Here is a 19782-nt window from a genome sequence, read left to right as displayed (position 1 = left end):
GTGACGGGAGAGCATGTGCATGCAGTTCCCTTCATTGGCCGTAAGATGTCGCTGTTCTACAAGTTTTGCAATCGCCAAAACGAAATTGGCCAAACAAAAGCGCCTAAATGCGTTAGTAGGCGCGGTCTTTTAACGTTGTTGTTTGAAGCCCTTTCGCTCTATACAAAAAGTATCCTGATACATGTCAAACTATATCTGAAATAGTCTTTAAACCCCGTAGTTGGAGGTGCAGTAAATGATTTAGTAACAAACGCAGCCTCATATTGTATCGCATATAAAATAGTGCGTACAAAAAACCGTCGGGTACTATTACAATTTCCCCATGCTCTTAACATGGTCATTATTAAGTGGAATGTATTTCAACACAGCACAATAAAACACAGTATATGTCTGCTGTATCAAATACGAATTAGATGTAGAGACAATAGATTACCTCCTGTAGGTAGGCCCATAGCAAAGTAGCCCAAAAAGACTATAGATAATATGGCATATAGCAAAACGTGAAATGAAAAAAGTAACCTCTGTAATATATTTCCACAATTTTATGCATGATATTTCCTAACTGAACTTCTTTATGTTGCATTGTGAGTAATATTCTTGTGTGAGGCATGCAAAAGAGAAATTTCAGGCAAAGGCAGGAAAATTAAAGGTTAAAATATAAGAATTCACCTTTATTATGGACATCACAAAGGGGCGATCACACCTAACCGTCCTGCCACCGTGCACAAAGGGTCGGTCCCGGGGCTCAGCACGTGACACAACATCTGCTGGAGGTACCGAGTAAAGAAGAACCGAGCACAGAGGTCTCACGTCTCCACGCGAGCAGCACTGCGTCTCCAGCCGCGCGCAGTGCGCACACTGCTTTTCGTTTTTAAAACTTGTTTATTTTAGCGTGAATTTCTTCATCTTCATTTTATCGGTACCGCAAGATTCCGGGTAGGTAACGACCGAGTACGATGTCTTTCCGTTGAGGGATATGGTCGCTAGCCCGCTGTCAAAGTGGAGCCGCGCGTGTCACGGATCGGGGCGCTCCTGCAGGGGCTCGGATGCGCGCCCGGAACATCCCGGTTCTTACCTGGGTTTGGGGCTGAGCAGGAGTCCACTGCCCCGGGGCGCCGAGGAAGGAGGACCCAGTCCACCCGGACCAGGATGCCGGTAATGAGAGGTCTGCTAGCCCCGCAGAACACCTTCCTCGACACCATCGCCACCCGGTTCGACGGCACTCGTAAGTAGCCGCGCACCTGTTTGTTTGGATCAAAGCGCTTTAAACGAACCTCTATGGCTGAGACCGTTTTAGAAGTTTAACCAGGCCGTTGTAACAAATGAGCACATCTTCTGTTTCCACCTATAATTACTAGCAAACAACATTGTTCCCATTTTATTATTACCAGAACGTTTTCTCGTATTTACATGCTCTTCTTCAAAATGGTTGTGTTTTAATGGATGCTTGGCTAAAGGGAAAAGTTTTGTTAAACTTGGGCTCTGTCTAATGGCTTGTTTTGATTCCGTGCTCCCCCTTTTCTTTCTTTCTTTCTTTGGTAACGCGATCGATTTTCACACTTTTGCCTTCCTGAAATATTCCGCGTTCTGGACACAATGAGAATAATAAGTGGAGTATTATTAGAGTATAAGTAGACTCGCAGACTGGGACGATGACGGTGTACTTATGAAAACCAGTATAACGAAGCAGGTGCACGCCAGTCCCACTGCATCTTATTAAAGGCGATGTTCTTTGTTCCCAGTTCGCCTCTCTTGGGTGCTCCTCCTCTGTGTAGACGGCTGGAGAAAGGCGGAGTGCATGTCTCACGTTGAGCAGTATCTTCTTGAGCAGAAGGGATGAGTAAGCGGCCGGGTGCGTCCTTGGCGCGCGGCGCGCACGTGGGCGGAGGGTGTCGCGCGCCTCTCACACACATCACCGGCCACTCGGGCCCCGCGGTGTGGAGGATCTGGTGCAGGCGCCTTCCCTAAATCAGTTGTGTGTGTGTGTGTGTGTGTGTGTGTGTGTGTGTGTGTGTGTGTGTGTGTGTGTGTGTGATAAAAGCACCCAATAACGGGGAATGGGCACGCCAAGAGGCCGATCCAATCTCCATCTCGCCACACTGATAACGTGGCTCCTCAATTCGGCTTGCGGTGAGATTTGATTTGTATGAGATTGCTAATTATGATGCGGACAAGCCCTTATTGTGCTTAATTAATCTGATCAACGAAGAAAACACCGAGGGAGACTCTTAACAACTCACTCTGCATTGTTAAAAATGAAAATGACATCATGACGTTAAGAGAATTAGGCCTACTTACAACGCTCAACGTGTATGAAGATGCCGTTTCTGTCCAGTAAAACTGTCTCCCCGTGTGTCCGCGCATGGGCAGCGCAGAGTTGTTTAGGCCTGCACGTTTTAGTCGAGTTCCACCAGTCATGCCCACGCAATCAACACTCTGTATAAAGCAAATAGGCACGAGTTCTTCTACAAAACCTCTGATCTGTCTTCATCAAGGACAGACCACAACCTGTGTTGTGTGTGTTGTTGCAGATTCTTGGTTTTTGACTCTTTCTGGCCAAAAATAAAATACACAATCTAGGATAGACCGAGAGTGTCCCAGACTGAAGGGCTTGAATGGATGTTTCAGTGCCACTGAAACAAAAAAACCAAACGGCACAACTTCAAGTCTACAAGTTTACCGCTACTGAAAAACACTAAACCCGCTCACCGCTCAAAAGTGTGTCCACTTGATCGGCTCAGCTAGCAGAATCCAATGCCAGCTGTCAGTCTTTGTGTCTCCTCTCTTTATCACATCTCCCTTGAAGATACATTCAGACATTAAACTTGTGACTCAATTAATTATCAACTGCATTCTATCATTAAGAAATGCTGCATTGATTGCCACTGTAATGAAAGGCATGGAATGGCCCACTGTGTCGAATGTAATTGGTGAAAGCCAGTCTCTCCATCTCCGTCTGCTGCTGTATCAGAGGGCCCCCTCTCCTCCCCAGAGGGCCCCCTCTCCTCCCCAGAGGGCCCCCTCCCCCAGCTCGTCTCTACATTCTGGGACCTTTTATTGTACTGCATACATTTAACCTCCAACCCCGCTAAAGCCCCACCCAGCCTTCAAGGCACATTGATTGCCTTAATGACATCATTGCCTTAGAGAGCTGTCAAAAGAAAAAAAACACACACACACACACACACACACACACACACACACACACACACACAAAAAAAACCCCTTTCACTTGCTCTTTCTCTCTCTCTTTCTCTGTCTCCCTCTCTCTCATTCTCTCTCTCTCCCACTTGCTCACCATCCGGACCATGGTTCATGTCGAGTGATCAGTGTAATCGGGGGTCCATAAATGCAGGCGAGTCCTCATGTAGGCGCATACGCACGCTGCTAATTGCACACCTCCAGCAGCAGAAGACCAGTCCTTGTAATTAGCTCACCCCAGTGTCAGGATCTCACTGCACCCGCAGTAGCTTTAGGAGCGGAGCAGGCACACTGCGTTGCCAGAACTGAATCGCAGAGCACCAGAGGAAACGACAGAAAAACAAATAAGTGCGTCAGACAGACAGACGCGCACACACACACACACACACACACACACACACACACACACACACACACACACACACAGTCACACACTCGTTGAAACCCTCATTAAGTCGCTAAATGACATATGAGAAATGAATGGGGTTCTGGTTGAGGCCTCGTTGAGTAAGCAGACAGTGTTGTCCCTTCAGTCGCTCTGAGGACAGTCAAGCAGTGGCGATTCTTTGTTTGAGAAACCGGTGTCGCCTTGTTAGAACTGTTTGGTGTTGCCACAAAACCCGTGCAGCCACGGGACACGCTCTCCCAACTCTGAACTCTCCAGCAAAACAAGAACGTAGTCCTTAAGAAGTTCTCGGCCGTGCTGACAGGCCAAGAGATACAGGATGAATGTGGCTGCGTGCGGTTTGAGGACCTCTGACTGTTCTCCTGCAGGGAAATACACTCCGCTATAACCCACAGCTTTGTCTTGCTTAGAGCTGCCGTGTCACATGAAACTGCCACTACAAAGCACACACACACACACACACACACACACACACACACACACACACACACACACACACACACATTCCACAGCTGCTGAGTCTCGTTGTATCGTGACATGGCCAACTGTCCTAAACAAACTTCACTTCCATCGTATCTCACCACGCAAACACAGCACACGACTAGTTGAACCGCATTAGCGAACAGATTTTACGTGAAGTAATTCATTTATTGATCATGGCTAAACTAAACCAGTGAGAAAGAAAAGGTGTGTGTGTGTGTGTGTGTGTGTGTATGTGTGTGTATGTGTGAGGAGAGATAGAGCCCTGAGGTAATCTCGTTTACCAGTGTTTCTTTAGCTTGCATATTGATTACAATAAGGAAACAAGTGAAAACATGCATGACCCTTAAATTAGTCATGTATATTTATTACATTAGTCATGTATATGTATTACATTAATTGTGTATATTCCTTTAGACTGTCCCTAAATAATCGGGTTAGAGTAGTGCGTGTACCAGATGGTCATCTCCTGGGTGTTTGAGTGAGTGTGTGTGTGTGTGTGTGTGTGTGTGTGTGTGTGTGATTTGTTCACTCCTCTACTTTAATCATTTCAGATTTCCTGCAGGTCCTCTGCTGAATTTGTTCCAGTCCAACGGAGGCAATTTTGGCCACTTTCCCCTCACCTGTGTGAACTAGTCAGATGCTACCTGTCCTTTTCCACTGCCCTTGTTTCTCTCTCTGCCCTTCACACACATACACACCCACACACACACACACACACACACACACACACGCACACACACCCACACACCCACACACCCACACACACACACACACACACACACACACACACACACACACACACACACACACACACACACACACACACATATACACCCACCCTCTCTGCCTTTACTGGTAGAGTCAAGCTGTATCACTTGATGCTGAGAGAAGTCATTTTGTCCTAGTCTTTCCTAGTGGTCCACTTATTTTTCATAAGGGTTTTGAACTAAGTACTATCATGGAGCACACGGCTGAATGTAGCAGTTCAGATTTATTTATTTATTTTTTGGTAAATTGAAGATATAGCTTCCTTTTAATATAAAATGCACAGTTGTGGGGTTTCAACAAAAGGGAGAAATGTAATTACACAAAAAACGATGAGCAACACTCTGCACAACTTGTGTTTCATTGTGTATACAATTGTGCAGCACCATTGTATATATGCCCAGAGGCTAAAAGGCAATAACATGTAAGTTATGGTCAAAGCAGTACGTAACAGCAGGAGGTGAATGAGATGTTAAGTGAATGTTCAGAAGCTGTGCGTGTGGAGGAACCTGGAGAAACCCACAGCGTGTGCCGCTGTGTCTTCTGTGTGATTTGCCTCGTGTCCCTGTGACTGTGAGCTCCATTGTTTCGCTGGCGTTAGGGAGCAGGTTGTTGCCGTGGCTCCCCTCTGTCAGTCCTGCTGTTTGATTCCTTGTGCAGCTTCGCCATTGGCTGCCCTTGGACGTGGGCGGTGCCGTGCTCAGCAGTGGCGGGTCTGCGTACCGAATGAGCAGAGCTCCAAGCCAGGGTGTTAGTGGGCACCAGGCCCTGGAGCACGGGTGAATGAAGTTTTATGGCCAAGTTATTTCACCACTTCACAGATCTCCTATCAGGATTTTTAATAGCTGACAGCATTTTGATTTGCACTAGTATAGCTCCTTGAGTTTAGGGGCCTTGGGGACACACATCGCCAAATTACTATCCACTTTTATTTAGAAAAGGTAGGAGGGATGTTTTCAACAGAGGAGTAAAACAGTTAATTGAAGTTGCAGGTCCCTGCAGTTCCTGAGTGTTCAGAGAGCATGCAAAAGTGTGTTTATCTCAGGGCTCAGCAGGGCTGTAGCCAGCAGGAGTGACTGAAGCTGGGCTTTCTGACAGCATCTCAACAACCTGGAGGACACGCCCCAGGGTAGAGGTTTGCCTTCAGGTCAGGTAAAATCCCCCAGGACCCAGCTCAATGCAGAGCGGCATGCTTCCCTTAGCCAGAAATTCAATATATATTTTTTACAACCACCCAAGAAGAATCGCCACAAGGACTGACTGAGCTTGACCCTTAACCCTGTCCAAATGATTCAATAATTTATGTTTCTGTGACGCTGGGGTCGTGGCGAAGGATGAGACACGGAATCCTTGCAATTTGACTGACATCACTTTTAATTACACAAATATTGCGCAATAGCGCCCGAGCAACACTGAAGAAACACACACACAACGTGTAGACTTAGACAACGACGAGCACAGGACACTGCGCGAGCGCACATTAAATAGACAAACCACATTAGCCCCACGTGATTACGAGACTATTCACAGGTGATACACATTATTCACACAACATAGCCATCACCACGGAATTCCACAGACGCAGACAAACCACGTGGACAACGTTGACACACGCCCAAAAGGGAGGGGCCGGGGTCCTCAACGTGACAGTTTCACTGGTTCATCACCAGCCAATGAAAGGAGATCAGCACGTTCATAGTAGACATCAGAAAAGCGGCTGCCTTTTACAGTGGCGATTTTATGGGGATAAATCCCTTATTACTGGAAAGGACAGCTCATCACACCTACTTTATTAACGTTTGGACGAGGCGCTTTATGAAATATTTAGTGTGTTGAAACCGCAAAATAATCCACCACCCGCATGTTGAGTGGAACTGCGGCATGATGAGGGCGTATCATTTTAACATCACCATCTCCAGCACAAGGACGTTAGCCACAGCACAAAGCCCACGTAGGGAAGTTAAGTCGGACTTTATTGTGCTTGTTGTGTAAAAGGTTCTGCACAGCTAGAATGAAGACGCTACTGTTCAACATCCAGGAGTATCCACAGCACCAATTATGAAAACCTGAATGTGTCGACGTACAAGGAGTGAGTTTTGAAACCAGTGTAAGCAATCGGGCACACCGAGCGTTGTTGCATTTACTATCAGGTTTGGCCGGGAGTAAACGGAGCGTAGTGCTTTATACGCTATCGTGGATCGTGATGGTCCCACCTCGTGATGCATCGATCCAAACTAACTCACGACGTCCTGAAATTACACCTCCACAAACAAAGAGCAGGTGAGAGAGCAAGGTCAGCTCTGTACAGGTCAGCTCTGTACAGGTCAGCCGTGTACAGGTCAACTGTGTACAGGTCAGCTGTGTACAGGTCAGCTCTGTACAGGTCAGCTGTGTACAGGTCAGCTGTGTACAGGTCAACTGTGTACAGGTCAGCTGTGTACAGGTCAGCTGTGTACAGGTCAGCTGTGTACAGGTCAGCTGTGTACAGGTCAACTGTGTACAGGTCAGCTCTGTACAGGTCAGCTGTGTACAGGTCAGCTGTGTACAGGTCAGTGCAGGCAGAGCGAGAGTTCTCTTCAGCTCACTCTGCAGCTCTCACAAAACCAGCGGCTGAGCTTAGGAAATGTCAAGATATCTCTTTGCCACTATCCTTGCATGGATTTTCAATATTGTCACAAATTTGTGAGCCTTATTTGTGAGCACTTGGACAGCTCATTTTAATATGCCACTCAGAGCAAGCATCAGAAGGTGTTTTTCTTGACCATGCAGCTAAAGTCAAAAAAAGATGTAGAGGGGCATGTCAAGGTGTCTTGGTAGTCTTTTGTGCAAATTGGGTACCAAACACCTTAACTGGGTCAAATGGATCAACAGAACGTAGAAAACTACAATAGCCATGTTGCCAAGCTAAGCCGTTTCAGTGTGTGGCCCTTTAGACACCTGGGATTGGCTTTTAACAGAGGCTCCTCGTAACATGGGGGAGGGGCGGGGGGACCGATTTGTCAGTCATCTGTAGGATTAATGGGAAAGCAAATGAAAGAGGTTTATGGGCGAACATCAGAGGCAGGCGCCCTGAACTTGGGGCGTGGCCTCTGGACACATCAAGGCTGGATTGGCTGGCTCCCTTCCAGGCAGCAATTAGTTCATCTGGAAGGACCTGTGTGTGTGTGTGTGTGTGTGTGTGTGTGTGTGTGTGTGTGTGTGTGTGTGTGTGCAATCTTCAGTCACACTCTTTGGCCAAAGACACTGCTGAGTGAGGGAGAGTGAAACGTCCATGGCACCTCTCTTAATGTCCGTCTCTCTCTTAGCCTGTTCCAGGGCAGCCGATATTCATCTGGTCCGGTCTCGGTTCTGATCATTTTCACTCCTCTATCCCATCTTGTTCATGGGCTCATATGGGTCAGAGCCCCCTGGTCGTGTGATCACATATTACACATTCTGAGTTATCTAAGTCCTTGCTTGAGTCATCTTCCCTTCCAGAGCGTAACCTTCCTGTAGAGATGACAGTCCAGTCTAATACAGCCAATCCCAGGTTCTCAGAAGCACATAAATATTAATTTTAGGTTAAGACTGAAATGTATCTTCTTAAAAAAAAAAGAAAATGAGCAACTGAAATAAAGCATAACAAAAATGCAAAAAAAGGATTTCTTTAGTAATCCTGTAAAGTAAATCTGTGTCAGGTTTCTCAAACACATTGTAAAACAAAGATCATATTTAAATAGTAGTGTCAGTATTACATGAGACACACAGACGTTCTCTCATGAGCTTTACACTACAATGATTTAAGGAAACCTGAAGAGCTCTGATCACTAAGATTAAAAGAAATGGACATGATGGCAGGACACTGCTCCACTGTCATTATTTCGGGGTAGCCAATTTGAATCCAAAGAAGAACAAATTAAATGAGATTTATTCCATGGATTTGCATCTTATAACATTTCAAGGTCCCGTTTGCCTCTGGCTGGATTAGGTAGCCTAGTGGAATTATGAATATTAAAGTTGCACCTCAAGTGCTGTAAGGAATAATTAAGTAACTCAGGAAAAACAAAGTTGCTTAGTTGGATTGAGCCATACAGTACAAAGGTATTTCCTGTTATTCCTCAGGTGTATAAATCACAGAGTTCCTTCCCCTTACTAGCCAGTAATTAGAAATGCTAAACGCTTCAGCTAAAGCTTAGACGAGCACTATTGTGTCTCACTGGACATCTTCCAGGTCTCGTCCAGGCGCTGAGACTGAGGAGCTGGCCGAGCAGCAGGTGAGACAGTGTGTGAGGTGATCTGAGAAGTGGCAATACAGGCCTAAAGTTTGTCGCCAACAAGACAGAAATACAATAAGACAGATATATAAGCCTGTGGAAGGGGGAACGTAGAGGTGTTGTAAACGTCAGGCACGTCAGTTGCCAGTGCTCATTTGATCTTAGACAGCGGCATCGCGGTCATGCTGTCACTGTTAAAAATCATAAAGTCTAGAAACCTCTCTTTTGAAATAAAAGATTAACATTCATTCCTAATTCTCCCTGCATAAATGAGAAATTCAAGAAAAAACACCATGGCTAAAAATAAACTACTTAGAAATTCTTTTGAGTTGTTTTGGAGTTGTTAAAATTCATTACGACTTTAAAATGTATTACTTATGAAGGAATTCTGTTTTTTAAGACGACAGTGCTGCATAAATCCAGAACAGATGTAAGAGATGGTGTGAAGTGAATGATTTAGCCCACAGTGGCTTCTGGAATAGTTACTTAGACTTGATGAAAGTGTGTTGTTATTATTGGTATCTGTTTTGCTTTTTTCAGGTTGTCAATATCACCTATTCATCTCTCTATCTCTCTCTGTCTCTCTCTCTTAATTGATGTCAGTCTGCATTAATCACACAGCAAGAGTAACAATAGAGGGGAAGATCAAGCCAGCTCTGCCTACATTACCCATGCTGCCTATTACATTTCCCTCAAAACCAGAATGCACGGTCCGTCTTTCCACCCCAGGACTCATGGATCTTGCCTCATAAATTGGCAGAGTAATTAGTTATAAATTGAACTTTAAGAGTGATGTTCACAGTTGTGGCTTCAGGCCATGTGATTTAGCTACTCATTATGGCCGTTTGTTGTCACAAATCCCCTAAAGCAAGCCAAATTTGACCAATTATGTTCCTGTCAGTTTCAATGGCAGCTAAATATGTTGTATTGGTCCAATAATTGATGGACATTGACATACATTTGTTTAAATATCAGCAGCAACAGCAAACAACGCATTTTATTCATATTGACCAAAGGATACATCTGCATAAACAACTTGAAAGTCTTCTACTGCAGTAAGCCAAACATAATTTGTCTGAGGACTGGTCTAACAATGCATTATGTAATGCTTGTGACCTTTATAATAAAGCTTAGCACAAATGTTTGTGCGACAGAGAGAGAGAGAGAGAGAGAGAGAGAAAGAGAGAGAGAGAGAGAGAGAGAGAGAGAGAGAGAGAGTATTTAAAGCACTGGGAGAAACATGGTATCTTGTGTCTCTGTCTCCAGTGTCTTTTTCTCAGTCATGCCTGACCTGTTTATTGATGACTCAGACATGATAGATTAAAGTTGGAAATCGCTTCCGCTTCTGAGTGGCGTATAAATGAAGGAGCCCAGCACGAAGTCGCGCTCACGGAGGTCGCGCTTACGGAGGGCGCGCTCACTGAGGGCACGCTAACGGAGGCCGCGCTAACGGAGGCGCGCTCACTGAGGGCACGCTAACGGAGGCCGCGCTAACGGAGGCGCGCTCACGGAGGCCGCGCTAATGGAGGCGCGCTCACGGAAGGCGCCCCCGCTCTCCCGCGCCTGTCCGCGTGTGCTGAGTCAGGGCGTCTGCAAATCAGTCTGTAAATTGAACTCGCCTTGCACGCGAACGACCACTTACGTCCACAGGAGGAATCCGCTTGATTAAATACCTCCGTTACATCGACACCGGCCATGTCACGAACGGCTCCGTGGTCAGTTTCGTTAAAGAAAAAGAAAGACGACATGACCCTCAGGATGTGATTTTATTTGTAAAGATCTTGAAAACCTCTCCTGTACTGTGCTGTGGATCTGTATTGCAGTCCTACATAACTAATGGCGCATTTCCACTAGGGCCTGCTTGGCGCGGTACGGTTCGATACGGGTCAATTCGCAACGGAGCGGTACGGTCGCGTTGTGTTTCCATTACAATAGTGGACCACCACAATGTGGGTGGAGTCGCTGTTGGCGTGCGGGTTGTAGTGTCGTGACATCATTTGTATGCGACCACAACACCGGTCGATGCCCCTTAACACATACCATTATTGTATCTTATTTATCTTTATCTTCACTAATGTATGTGGTTGCTCTAATTATTGATAATAATTTGGTATTACTCAAACAGGCTGAACACACCCTGCATAAAAAGCATCAGTCATACAATCAAATGAAATCAAACTTTATTATGAAATATAGATATTTAAAGTACAAAATATGTAAATAATATAGTTATAGTTAAAAAAAAGTGCAAAAAGCAAATTACCTAAAAATAACGTATAGCTTTATATGAAATAAATATTTATAGTACTACAAGCAACATTTTGTGTGCTTTTACTGGCGTCTGTCTCGCATGGTGTTCACAAGTTCGCCAAGCACCCCGAGGAAAGCCCGGTTGAAGGAAACATTTTCCGCCAACTCCGCTCGCCTTGTCAGTGGAAGGGGAATCTTGAATGTAAAAAATAAAAAATATTAAACACAAGCATTCCCGTGAAAGCAACAACAATATAGCATAACTGCACAAAATGTGTAGCACGTCATCGCTGCTCATGCTTTGTTTATGGCTACAGCTAACTAGCAACTAGCAAGGCTAAGAGCTAGCTATTGTACAGTAGTGACTGTGGTGGTAACACAGGACTCTCAAGTCTCACGCATTGAGCATGTGACACACGCATTTGACCGTCTTCACACGCTCACACGCCACACCTCCGATTTCACACGGCGAGAAAAAAAATCTAGTTTATTTACCTCCGATCCATATCTATGTCGCCCTCCACTGGCGATCGATCGCGATATACAACGTATACAACCCCCGCTCAACAACTGACGTTCGCCACCCCCCCCCACCACCCCGCTCAACAACTGACGTTCGCCACCCCCCCCGCTCAACAATTAACGTTCGCCACCCCCCCCCCCCCCCCCCCCCCCGTCAACAACTCTCACACTCTGACATGAATCCAAAACTTGAGAGCCCTGTGGTAACATGAACTACAAACAGCTAAATTCCTGTGTTTACAATAGATTCGTTCATATTACGTTCATATTACATCTTTTACGAGCCTAGTAAAACTGTGAAATCACAATACACTCACCATTCTCCATGGCCTCCAGCACCGACATTGTCTTGTCCAGCACGTTTTCTCTTCCGTTACTGGCTGGCCGGTGACCGTATATGGCATCCATTTGCTGGAACCATTTCCAGTCTTTGCGGTTTGCTCCGCTGCGTCCGTTATGGTCCTTCACCGCCCGGTAATCGCTTTTAAGCTCTTTTAGCTTGGACCGACCGGCACTGCTGAACGGACCGCTGGTAGCCATGAGTGGCCATTAGCGCGGAAACCTCGCTAAAAACCTTTACATTTCTAGTGGCCCCGTCCAGTTCGCCCTGGATTTTTTGATCGCTGATTATTAACAGAAAGGTTTGTATCTCGGCGTTTGACCAGGGAACAGACTTCTCTCCTTGGGTTTTAAAAATGGCTGAGGAGTCCATAGCATAGCGGAGGAGTCGCTCTCCTGACGCAACCTGTGACGACACTCCCTGGCCAATCAGTGTCATGCTGTTCCTCCACGTCACAGAACTGTACCGCTTCGGAACGGTTAGAACCTCGAGCGAGTCGGTACGAAAAAAGTACCCGAAGGTACCGGCAAACTGGGACCTGGTACTAATGGAAACACTCACAAACCGTCGCGAATCGAACCGTACCGCGCCAAGCAGGCCCTAGTGGAAATGGGCCATAACTGTAGTCCTTTTGAACACTGGCTCTCTTGTGGTCCTGTTAGGGGGGTTAGTTCATTCTGTTATATAATTGCATACAAGTGAATTGATAGTGAAAGTTCTACTTGGCTTGTTCCATCATTCTATGGTCTAAAACAGCAGGGCAGCGATGGAAAAATTATACAATAAATGAATTGAGGACAACGCGTCCTTTTTGTGCGTGCAACCTTGCCTGCGTACTACCTGTAAGGGAGGTGACTATAGGGTTTCATTTGAAATGTTCTCCATTGCTTTTGATTTTCTAAAAATGGCTCATTGATATGCCTAATCCGTTTTGGATGCCAGAATCAAGACTCTCAAACCAAGTTCCTTCCCCCAGGCACTGACTCCCCATTCCGCTGAGTTACATCAGATGCCGGTGGGGTTCGTTCTCTGGATGCTTTTCACAGAAGAGCTATTTGTCATTAGTTAGCCTGGTCCTCAGTGGCTGCATTCACTCACCTGCACAGGGCTAAAGTCTATCATAACAAATGGACTCCTCTAGTTCTCCGGCATGCTCGGGGAAGCGGGAATGCGGGTGTGCTTGGTCACGCATCTCTGTCTCGTGCACACACAGCGTGAAATAAAACGAAACCGGCAGCTAGGCCCATGGCATCACACATGCAGTATGAGTGGGTTATGAGTGAGGGGCAGACCACAAGCATTCAAACTCTGTATGTATGATATGAATACACAGTGGGGCCAAAACCCTGTGTGTGTGTGTGTGTGTGTGTGTGTGTGTGTGTGTGTGTACTGTCACAAGTAGACATGACAGTGTGCTCTGTGATAGACGTTCAGATGAGAGTAGAGATGATGCCTGCTTTTATACTGTAAGCTGTGAGCTCTGCTCTTAGCAAAAGCGTCTTCTCTTCCTGCCTTTGCACACACTTCACTGCATTACATTAATACCAAGGCTGCTGGTCCTTCAACATGAAAAATTGTCATTTTCAAATGATATGTATTAGCTAGGACTGTTCGTACACAGCTGTCAACAATGAATTATGGTTGAGAAGAGATAGTAAATAATTGGTATCCACCAAGGGAATATTGGGGCCTGCTCTGATGTTTGGCACAGTCACTTTCTTCTGCTCTGGCAGTTATATTTATCTGACACTATCTTTAATTGTAAGGCTGAAGAATGAGGAATCTGAGCTGCTGAAGTTCTGTTGCGAGAGCGTTATACCGTCAGAAAGCCAGAAGACCTGTTTGATAACTGGCGAAGATTTACTCTCTTACACCTAATAAACAAAGCTGGGTAAACACTGCTCACAGTGACCACGTGGTACAGGGTGCCCATGTTGTTACTCAGGTGTTCTCGTAACATCATCCCATGAGCCAATAAATTTCCACTCTCTTCGCATAAGCCAATCAGATTCTGCTCTGTTTTGTCCCTCAAAGACGCAGCTTCACAGACGTCCCAAAACATTATAAAATGAAGGAAGAACTTGGTACATGAATTAACCCAAGTACAGTATAACTTCTCCAGACCATTTCTCAGAAGTGTATAAAGTCTAGTTATTGTCCTAAAGTTTGAATGGCAAATATTTTATCTGTAGTCAGCTGGGACTTAAGAAACCAGAATCCTAGCCTTCAGAATTATTTGTGATATTTGCACAATTTATTGCGTAAGATGCTTATTAGTATGGTGGTTAACATGTCCAGGTATATTAATGCTGTATGTGTAGAGACTGGCATGGCCTTGATCAAGAATTCACACCAACACTGCATTCATTAGACGGCAAAACATACCTGAGATGACTGTGAGCTTTCTGCCCTGTCCAGTTTCATAGAGGTTTGTCCATCTGTGTGTGTGTGTGTGTGCATATGTATATATGTGTGTGTGTATGTGTGTGTGTGTAGTATGTGTGTGTATGCGGTATGTGCATGGCCAAGCTGTTGTATCTTATCTGTCCCCTTCTCTCTAAAAACAGTAGGCTGCCACTTCAATTGATGAGAAACGAGTGTAATACACACACACACACACACACACACACACACACACACACACCCCGTAGGTCTGGCCAAAGGGGCTTTACTTGTTTTTCTCCACACCGTTTGCTTAATTGAAAGAGATTACCAGCTCAGAGCCCTCGTTCAGTTTACCAGTTTAACAGACAGTTTAACACTGATCCAGGGTCAGTGGGTGGCTTGACTGGAACACAACCCCCAGCATTCCCAGGCTGACCACAAAGTGGACATTAGCAGACTCTACTGGACCCTAGTGGGCATTAGTAGAACCTCACCTTTCCTTATCTGTAGAGGGAACGAGTCCAAACCACAGGATGTCCGGTAATTAAGAAGGTGAAAGCCCCCCGGGGGCAGGTAGCTGCTGGGTGTCATTAGCCGCTGCCTCAGTAACAGTACAGGGCCCTGGTGTCTCAGTAACAGTACAGTGCCCTGGTGTCTTATGTGTGTCCTGTCGATTCGTTCTGCTGTCCGTGCGGCTCTGCTGAGGAGACCTCCACCACCCTCCATCCTCCACCCCTCCACCCCTCCACACCTCCACCACCCTCCACTCCTCCGCACCTCCACCATCCTCCACCCCTCCACACCTCCGCACCTCCACCACCCTCCACTCCTCCGCACCTCCACCATCCTCCACCCCTCCACCATCCACCCCTCCACCCCTCCACCATCCACCCCTCCACCCCTCCACCTTCCACACCTCCACCACCCTCCATCCTCCACCCCTCCACCCCTCCGCACCTCCACCACCCTCCACTCCTCCGCACCTCCACCATCCTCCACCCCTCCACCATCCACCCCTCCACCCCTCCACCATCCACACCTCCACCACCCTCCATCCTCCACCCCTCCACACCTCAGCACCTCCACCACCCTCCACCCCTCCACCCCTCCACCATCCACCCCTCCACCATCCTCCACCCCTCCACCATCCACCCCTCCACCATCCTCCACCCCTCCACCATCCACCCCTCCACCCCTCCACCATCCACCCCTCCACCCCTCCACCATCCACCCCTCCACCATCCTCCACCCCTCCACCATCCACCCCTCCACCATCCTCCACCCCTCCACCATCCTCCACCCCTCCACCATCCACCCCTCCACCATCCTCCACCCCTCCACCCCTCCACTCTCCATCCTCCACCCCTCCACCATCCACCCCTCCACCCCTTCATCAGAAGCGCTCTTACTCTCCACCTCGTGCTGGTGCAGCTGCTGCTGGGTGAATCGGGGCAGCGATCTGTCCTCTTAACCTCGCGTCGTACATGACTGAAGCGGCCAGGAAATGACCAGCAAATGAAGATCAGACGAACGGCCGTCTAGAGATGATCAGAGGATGTGACCCTTTAATCTCTCCTGCACTATCGCATCCTCTCAGCCTTCTTATGTGTGTTTACTGACCCCCCAACACACACACACACACACACACACACACACACACACACACACACACACACACACAAATGCACGCACGCACACACGCACACACACCAGCCCACAGTCAATATATTCACTGTGTGTGTGTGTGTGTGTGTGTGTGTGTGTGTGTGTGTGTGTGTGTGTGTGTGTGTGTGTGTGTGTGTTTTATATGTGCTTTTGGCTTTCTGCCTTCTCTCTTGAGTTGTGTGTGAACTCCAGCACCAGGGAGCAGAGTCGTAGCAGTTTCTTGGGCTCGTGTTCTTTGAAGGATCCTCTGAGGGCCCCAGTGTGATGGAAGTGCCCAGGCAAGCTCTCCTCTCCTCTGAGCCAACGGGACAAACAAAGCAGCCTCCATAAACCCACATGGCAGCGCGAACACGGCACTAACGACCGTCGTGTACCAGCCAGCTGCCTGTAGTTTTGTTCACACCATCTAAACCCTCATGTCCAGCTATTTTATTTTATCATTTCATATCTGTGTGGAATTCCGTAAAGCTGCTTCATTGACAATATTTGTCTCAAGATGTACTTTGCAAACGAAACATAACTGATTATGTTTGCATGGGTAACACATCAAGTGCTGCTATGTGCAGGACAATAAAGAGACGAATCCAGTAATGGAGAGATGACCGGTGTAGTTACATAACATTGGCAGGCATTAACGCAGTGTTCGTTTTGCAGGCAAACAGTTGAATTGCCGGGAAACAGTTCAAATAAAGAACTGTGACACTGATTCTTATTTCCTGTCTTTTGCAGTTTGCGATGCAGGTTCTGATTTCCAAATGAAATACGGTTTATGCTATTAATAGGACGAGATTCTCTACGCTGTCACTGGGTTTTGTTCAGTTTTTCAGTCAAACTCCTCCGTGCCGTCTGCTGGCCATAATGCTTCTGTGTTCTGCTATGACAGGTTCTTCCTCTAGGACGCGTTCCACCTTCGGATATGATTGCCAGTTGCCATTTTATCGCACTAGATCACAGTCATTTTTGTATAAACTGTGATTTTTCCATCAAGTATGACTTTAAAGGAAACGGCCCTGGTGCTTACTGCATCCAGACCGCCTCTTGTCCTGCTCTTGTGAGCACTGACCGTGGGCTATTTGTGCTCTGTAATGGTGTATTAGTCAGCAGATGGGTGCTCTCTTTTCACATGTAATTCTGGCAAAGAAATGGGGGCCTCTTCATGGTAGGTCTATTTGTGCCTAGGGCTTTTTCCAGCAGCCGAGCATTTGATGAGTGCCGTCTCGCTGAAGAAGATTAGCTCAAATGAGCATTTATCGCTGCCCGCCTCCCTACACAGAACAGCAGCAGGCTCGGTCCGAGTCATGCTGTTCGTGGCGTGTTTTGTGCTGAATTCGGATTTTACGGTTTCTGGAAAAGGCAGAGGGGCATTTTTGATTCTGTGATGGGACGGTGAAACACGGTGGAGTTTATCTGCACTGTTGTGTTTCCTAAAACAGAAATGCTCCAAAAAAGACCAGCGTTCTTTCCTTTTAGATTCTCCTCACAGTCATTTTCTTTATTTAGCTCATCGTGGAAACTCTTCAGAGTAATCTGCTGCGTTGATCCATCCTTCCACCTAATAATATTAATATTACCATTAAACGTTGTGATTTTTTAACGTTGACTTTCTCGCTACTCTCCCGTTCTGAATGACTCTGAGAGCATTATAAGTAACCATGGCACCGCTCAGAGCCACTGGCACACGGCAAGCTACGTCTGCAGAGCGCCAGCAGAACTCTGCAAGCCGCCGGAGATGCTGGTGGAGAAAAGAGCTTAAAGGGAGATCTCGCAGAGAAGTGCTAGACGCACTTCCCAAAGCGCTTAACCATCTCTGGCAAGGGGCCGCCCTCACCTGCGAGTGAACCTACGGAAAGCCCTCTGTCCCTCTGCTCACAATTGTACCCAGCCCGTATGTGCATTACTGATATGGATAGGGTCTGCTGGCTACCAGGCAGTCTTCAGTACTAACTACACCAGTTAAACATCTCCTGTCCTTCCCAGTAAGATGGGAAACACTGACCTCACCTTGGCCATGAGCCTCAAAGCATATCATGAACTCATATTGATAATTGACTTTGTTGCTTGGAGGGGTGGGGGGGGGGGGGCGAGTGGGAGGGAAATGTTGATATGTGGCATCTTTGTGCAACAGGAGAGTCCTATGATAATTCCTATGAAATATGCAGCACAATATTCAGTTACCTGCTATACCCTCAGGAGACCCATCTGGTCAAACTAGTCCATCAAATCATAGTGACCAACATACGACTACAGTAGCCAATCAGACAAACATTCAGATATTACATTTTTTTTTCCCTTCTGTGATTTTTCTTCCTTTTCAGAAGACTTTTATGGATGTCAGACAACGGGAATAAATCAAAATAATAATAATGGGGAATATAATTTTTCTTGTTCTCTTTTGTTCTGTGCTGAGCGGAGTTTTCTTCTGCGTTCTTTTATCCCACTGTGTTGTGACTGACAGTGCTACTCAATGGGCGTGCGGCATGTAGGCAGGGGAATTGAAAGGTGTGTTTCCATCATTAAAATAGGTTCAAAGGTTTGAATCATAGTGCAAGGCAGAAGACCACCATTACCCAAAACATTCTCCCCAAGGAAAGCCTAAATCAGCGTCAATCAATGGCAATCAGTATCAATAAGTCAGTTCAATAACAGGTCGATACGGAACGCTCCAGTAAAATGGGCTGACTTCAGACACAATCAAACCATAATAATGCTTATAGAATATAGACAGACAGACCAGTCTATAAAACGTGCCTATTGAGAGCTGCTCCATTCGCAGTTTTCTGTGTACTGTAATACTTGGTGAAAGTATTTTCCTCTCATCACGCTGGGATCTAATATTAGAACCAGGATGAAAAACGGAAGGCTGTGAGATATTTTTCATTTTCCCTCATTCGGCGTGTGAATGACGGTGGTTACGCCGGCCGCATTGATGTCATTTAGCCCGTGAAGGTGCAACTCAACAACAACCAACGAGAACATTGCGAGGTTACCATGGCAAAAGCCATGTGATATGGCCCCGGCCTGGCGTGCTGGTCGTCCGCGGCGCTCCGGTTCGCCGGTCGTTACCGCAGCACCGACAGCCCCCCTCCTGACAGCCCCCGCCCTCTCCCAGACGCCAAGCGACGAAAAAGACCAAATTGCAGGGGCAGGGACTCTTCTCGGGCTGCACAATGGGCCGTTGCGCCTGCATTGTGCCTGAGAGGCACCGCGTGTCATATTTGGCAGCTGCTTGCGAGGCGGTTTTATCAGCTTCTTAAAATGACAGTTTTGTCATCAGGACAAATTGATTTTAGTCTAATAATCGCACGGAGCTGTTCAATCAAACTAACTCAGTCTCCTCAGTAATATGGAGTTCATCGTTGTCTAATTCATCCGCTTGGAGCGCAGTGTTTTTTTGGGGGAGATGAGGGGCACATCAGGAGTTCTCCTAGGACTCGGCTATTTCTGGTATCTGTCAGTAAGGTGACACTAATGATTGCCTGAGCTTTAAAGCCGGGTGAAAAAGGTGAGCTCTT

General features: G+C 46.7%; 1 protein-coding gene across 1 annotated transcript in view; it reads left to right on the top strand.

Annotated features, from left to right (window-relative positions):
* The first annotated feature begins 371 nt into the window (after positions 1–371).
* kcnh3 (potassium voltage-gated channel, subfamily H (eag-related), member 3) overlaps positions 372–19782 on the top strand; it is a 109236-nt gene continuing 89825 nt past the window's right edge. The window contains exon 1 of the mRNA XM_077001463.1: positions 372–1225. Coding sequence (XP_076857578.1) covers positions 1150–1225 — 76 coding nt within the window. The 5' untranslated portion in view covers positions 372–1149. The remainder of the gene's footprint in view (positions 1226–19782) is intronic.

The sequence above is a fragment of the Brachyhypopomus gauderio genome, chromosome 4 (genome assembly GCF_052324685.1).
Source record: "Brachyhypopomus gauderio isolate BG-103 chromosome 4, BGAUD_0.2, whole genome shotgun sequence".
Lineage (NCBI taxonomy): Eukaryota > Metazoa > Chordata > Actinopteri > Gymnotiformes > Hypopomidae > Brachyhypopomus > Brachyhypopomus gauderio.
The sequence above is the reverse complement of the archived record's forward strand: the minus strand, read 5'-3'. Positions and strand labels throughout refer to the sequence as shown.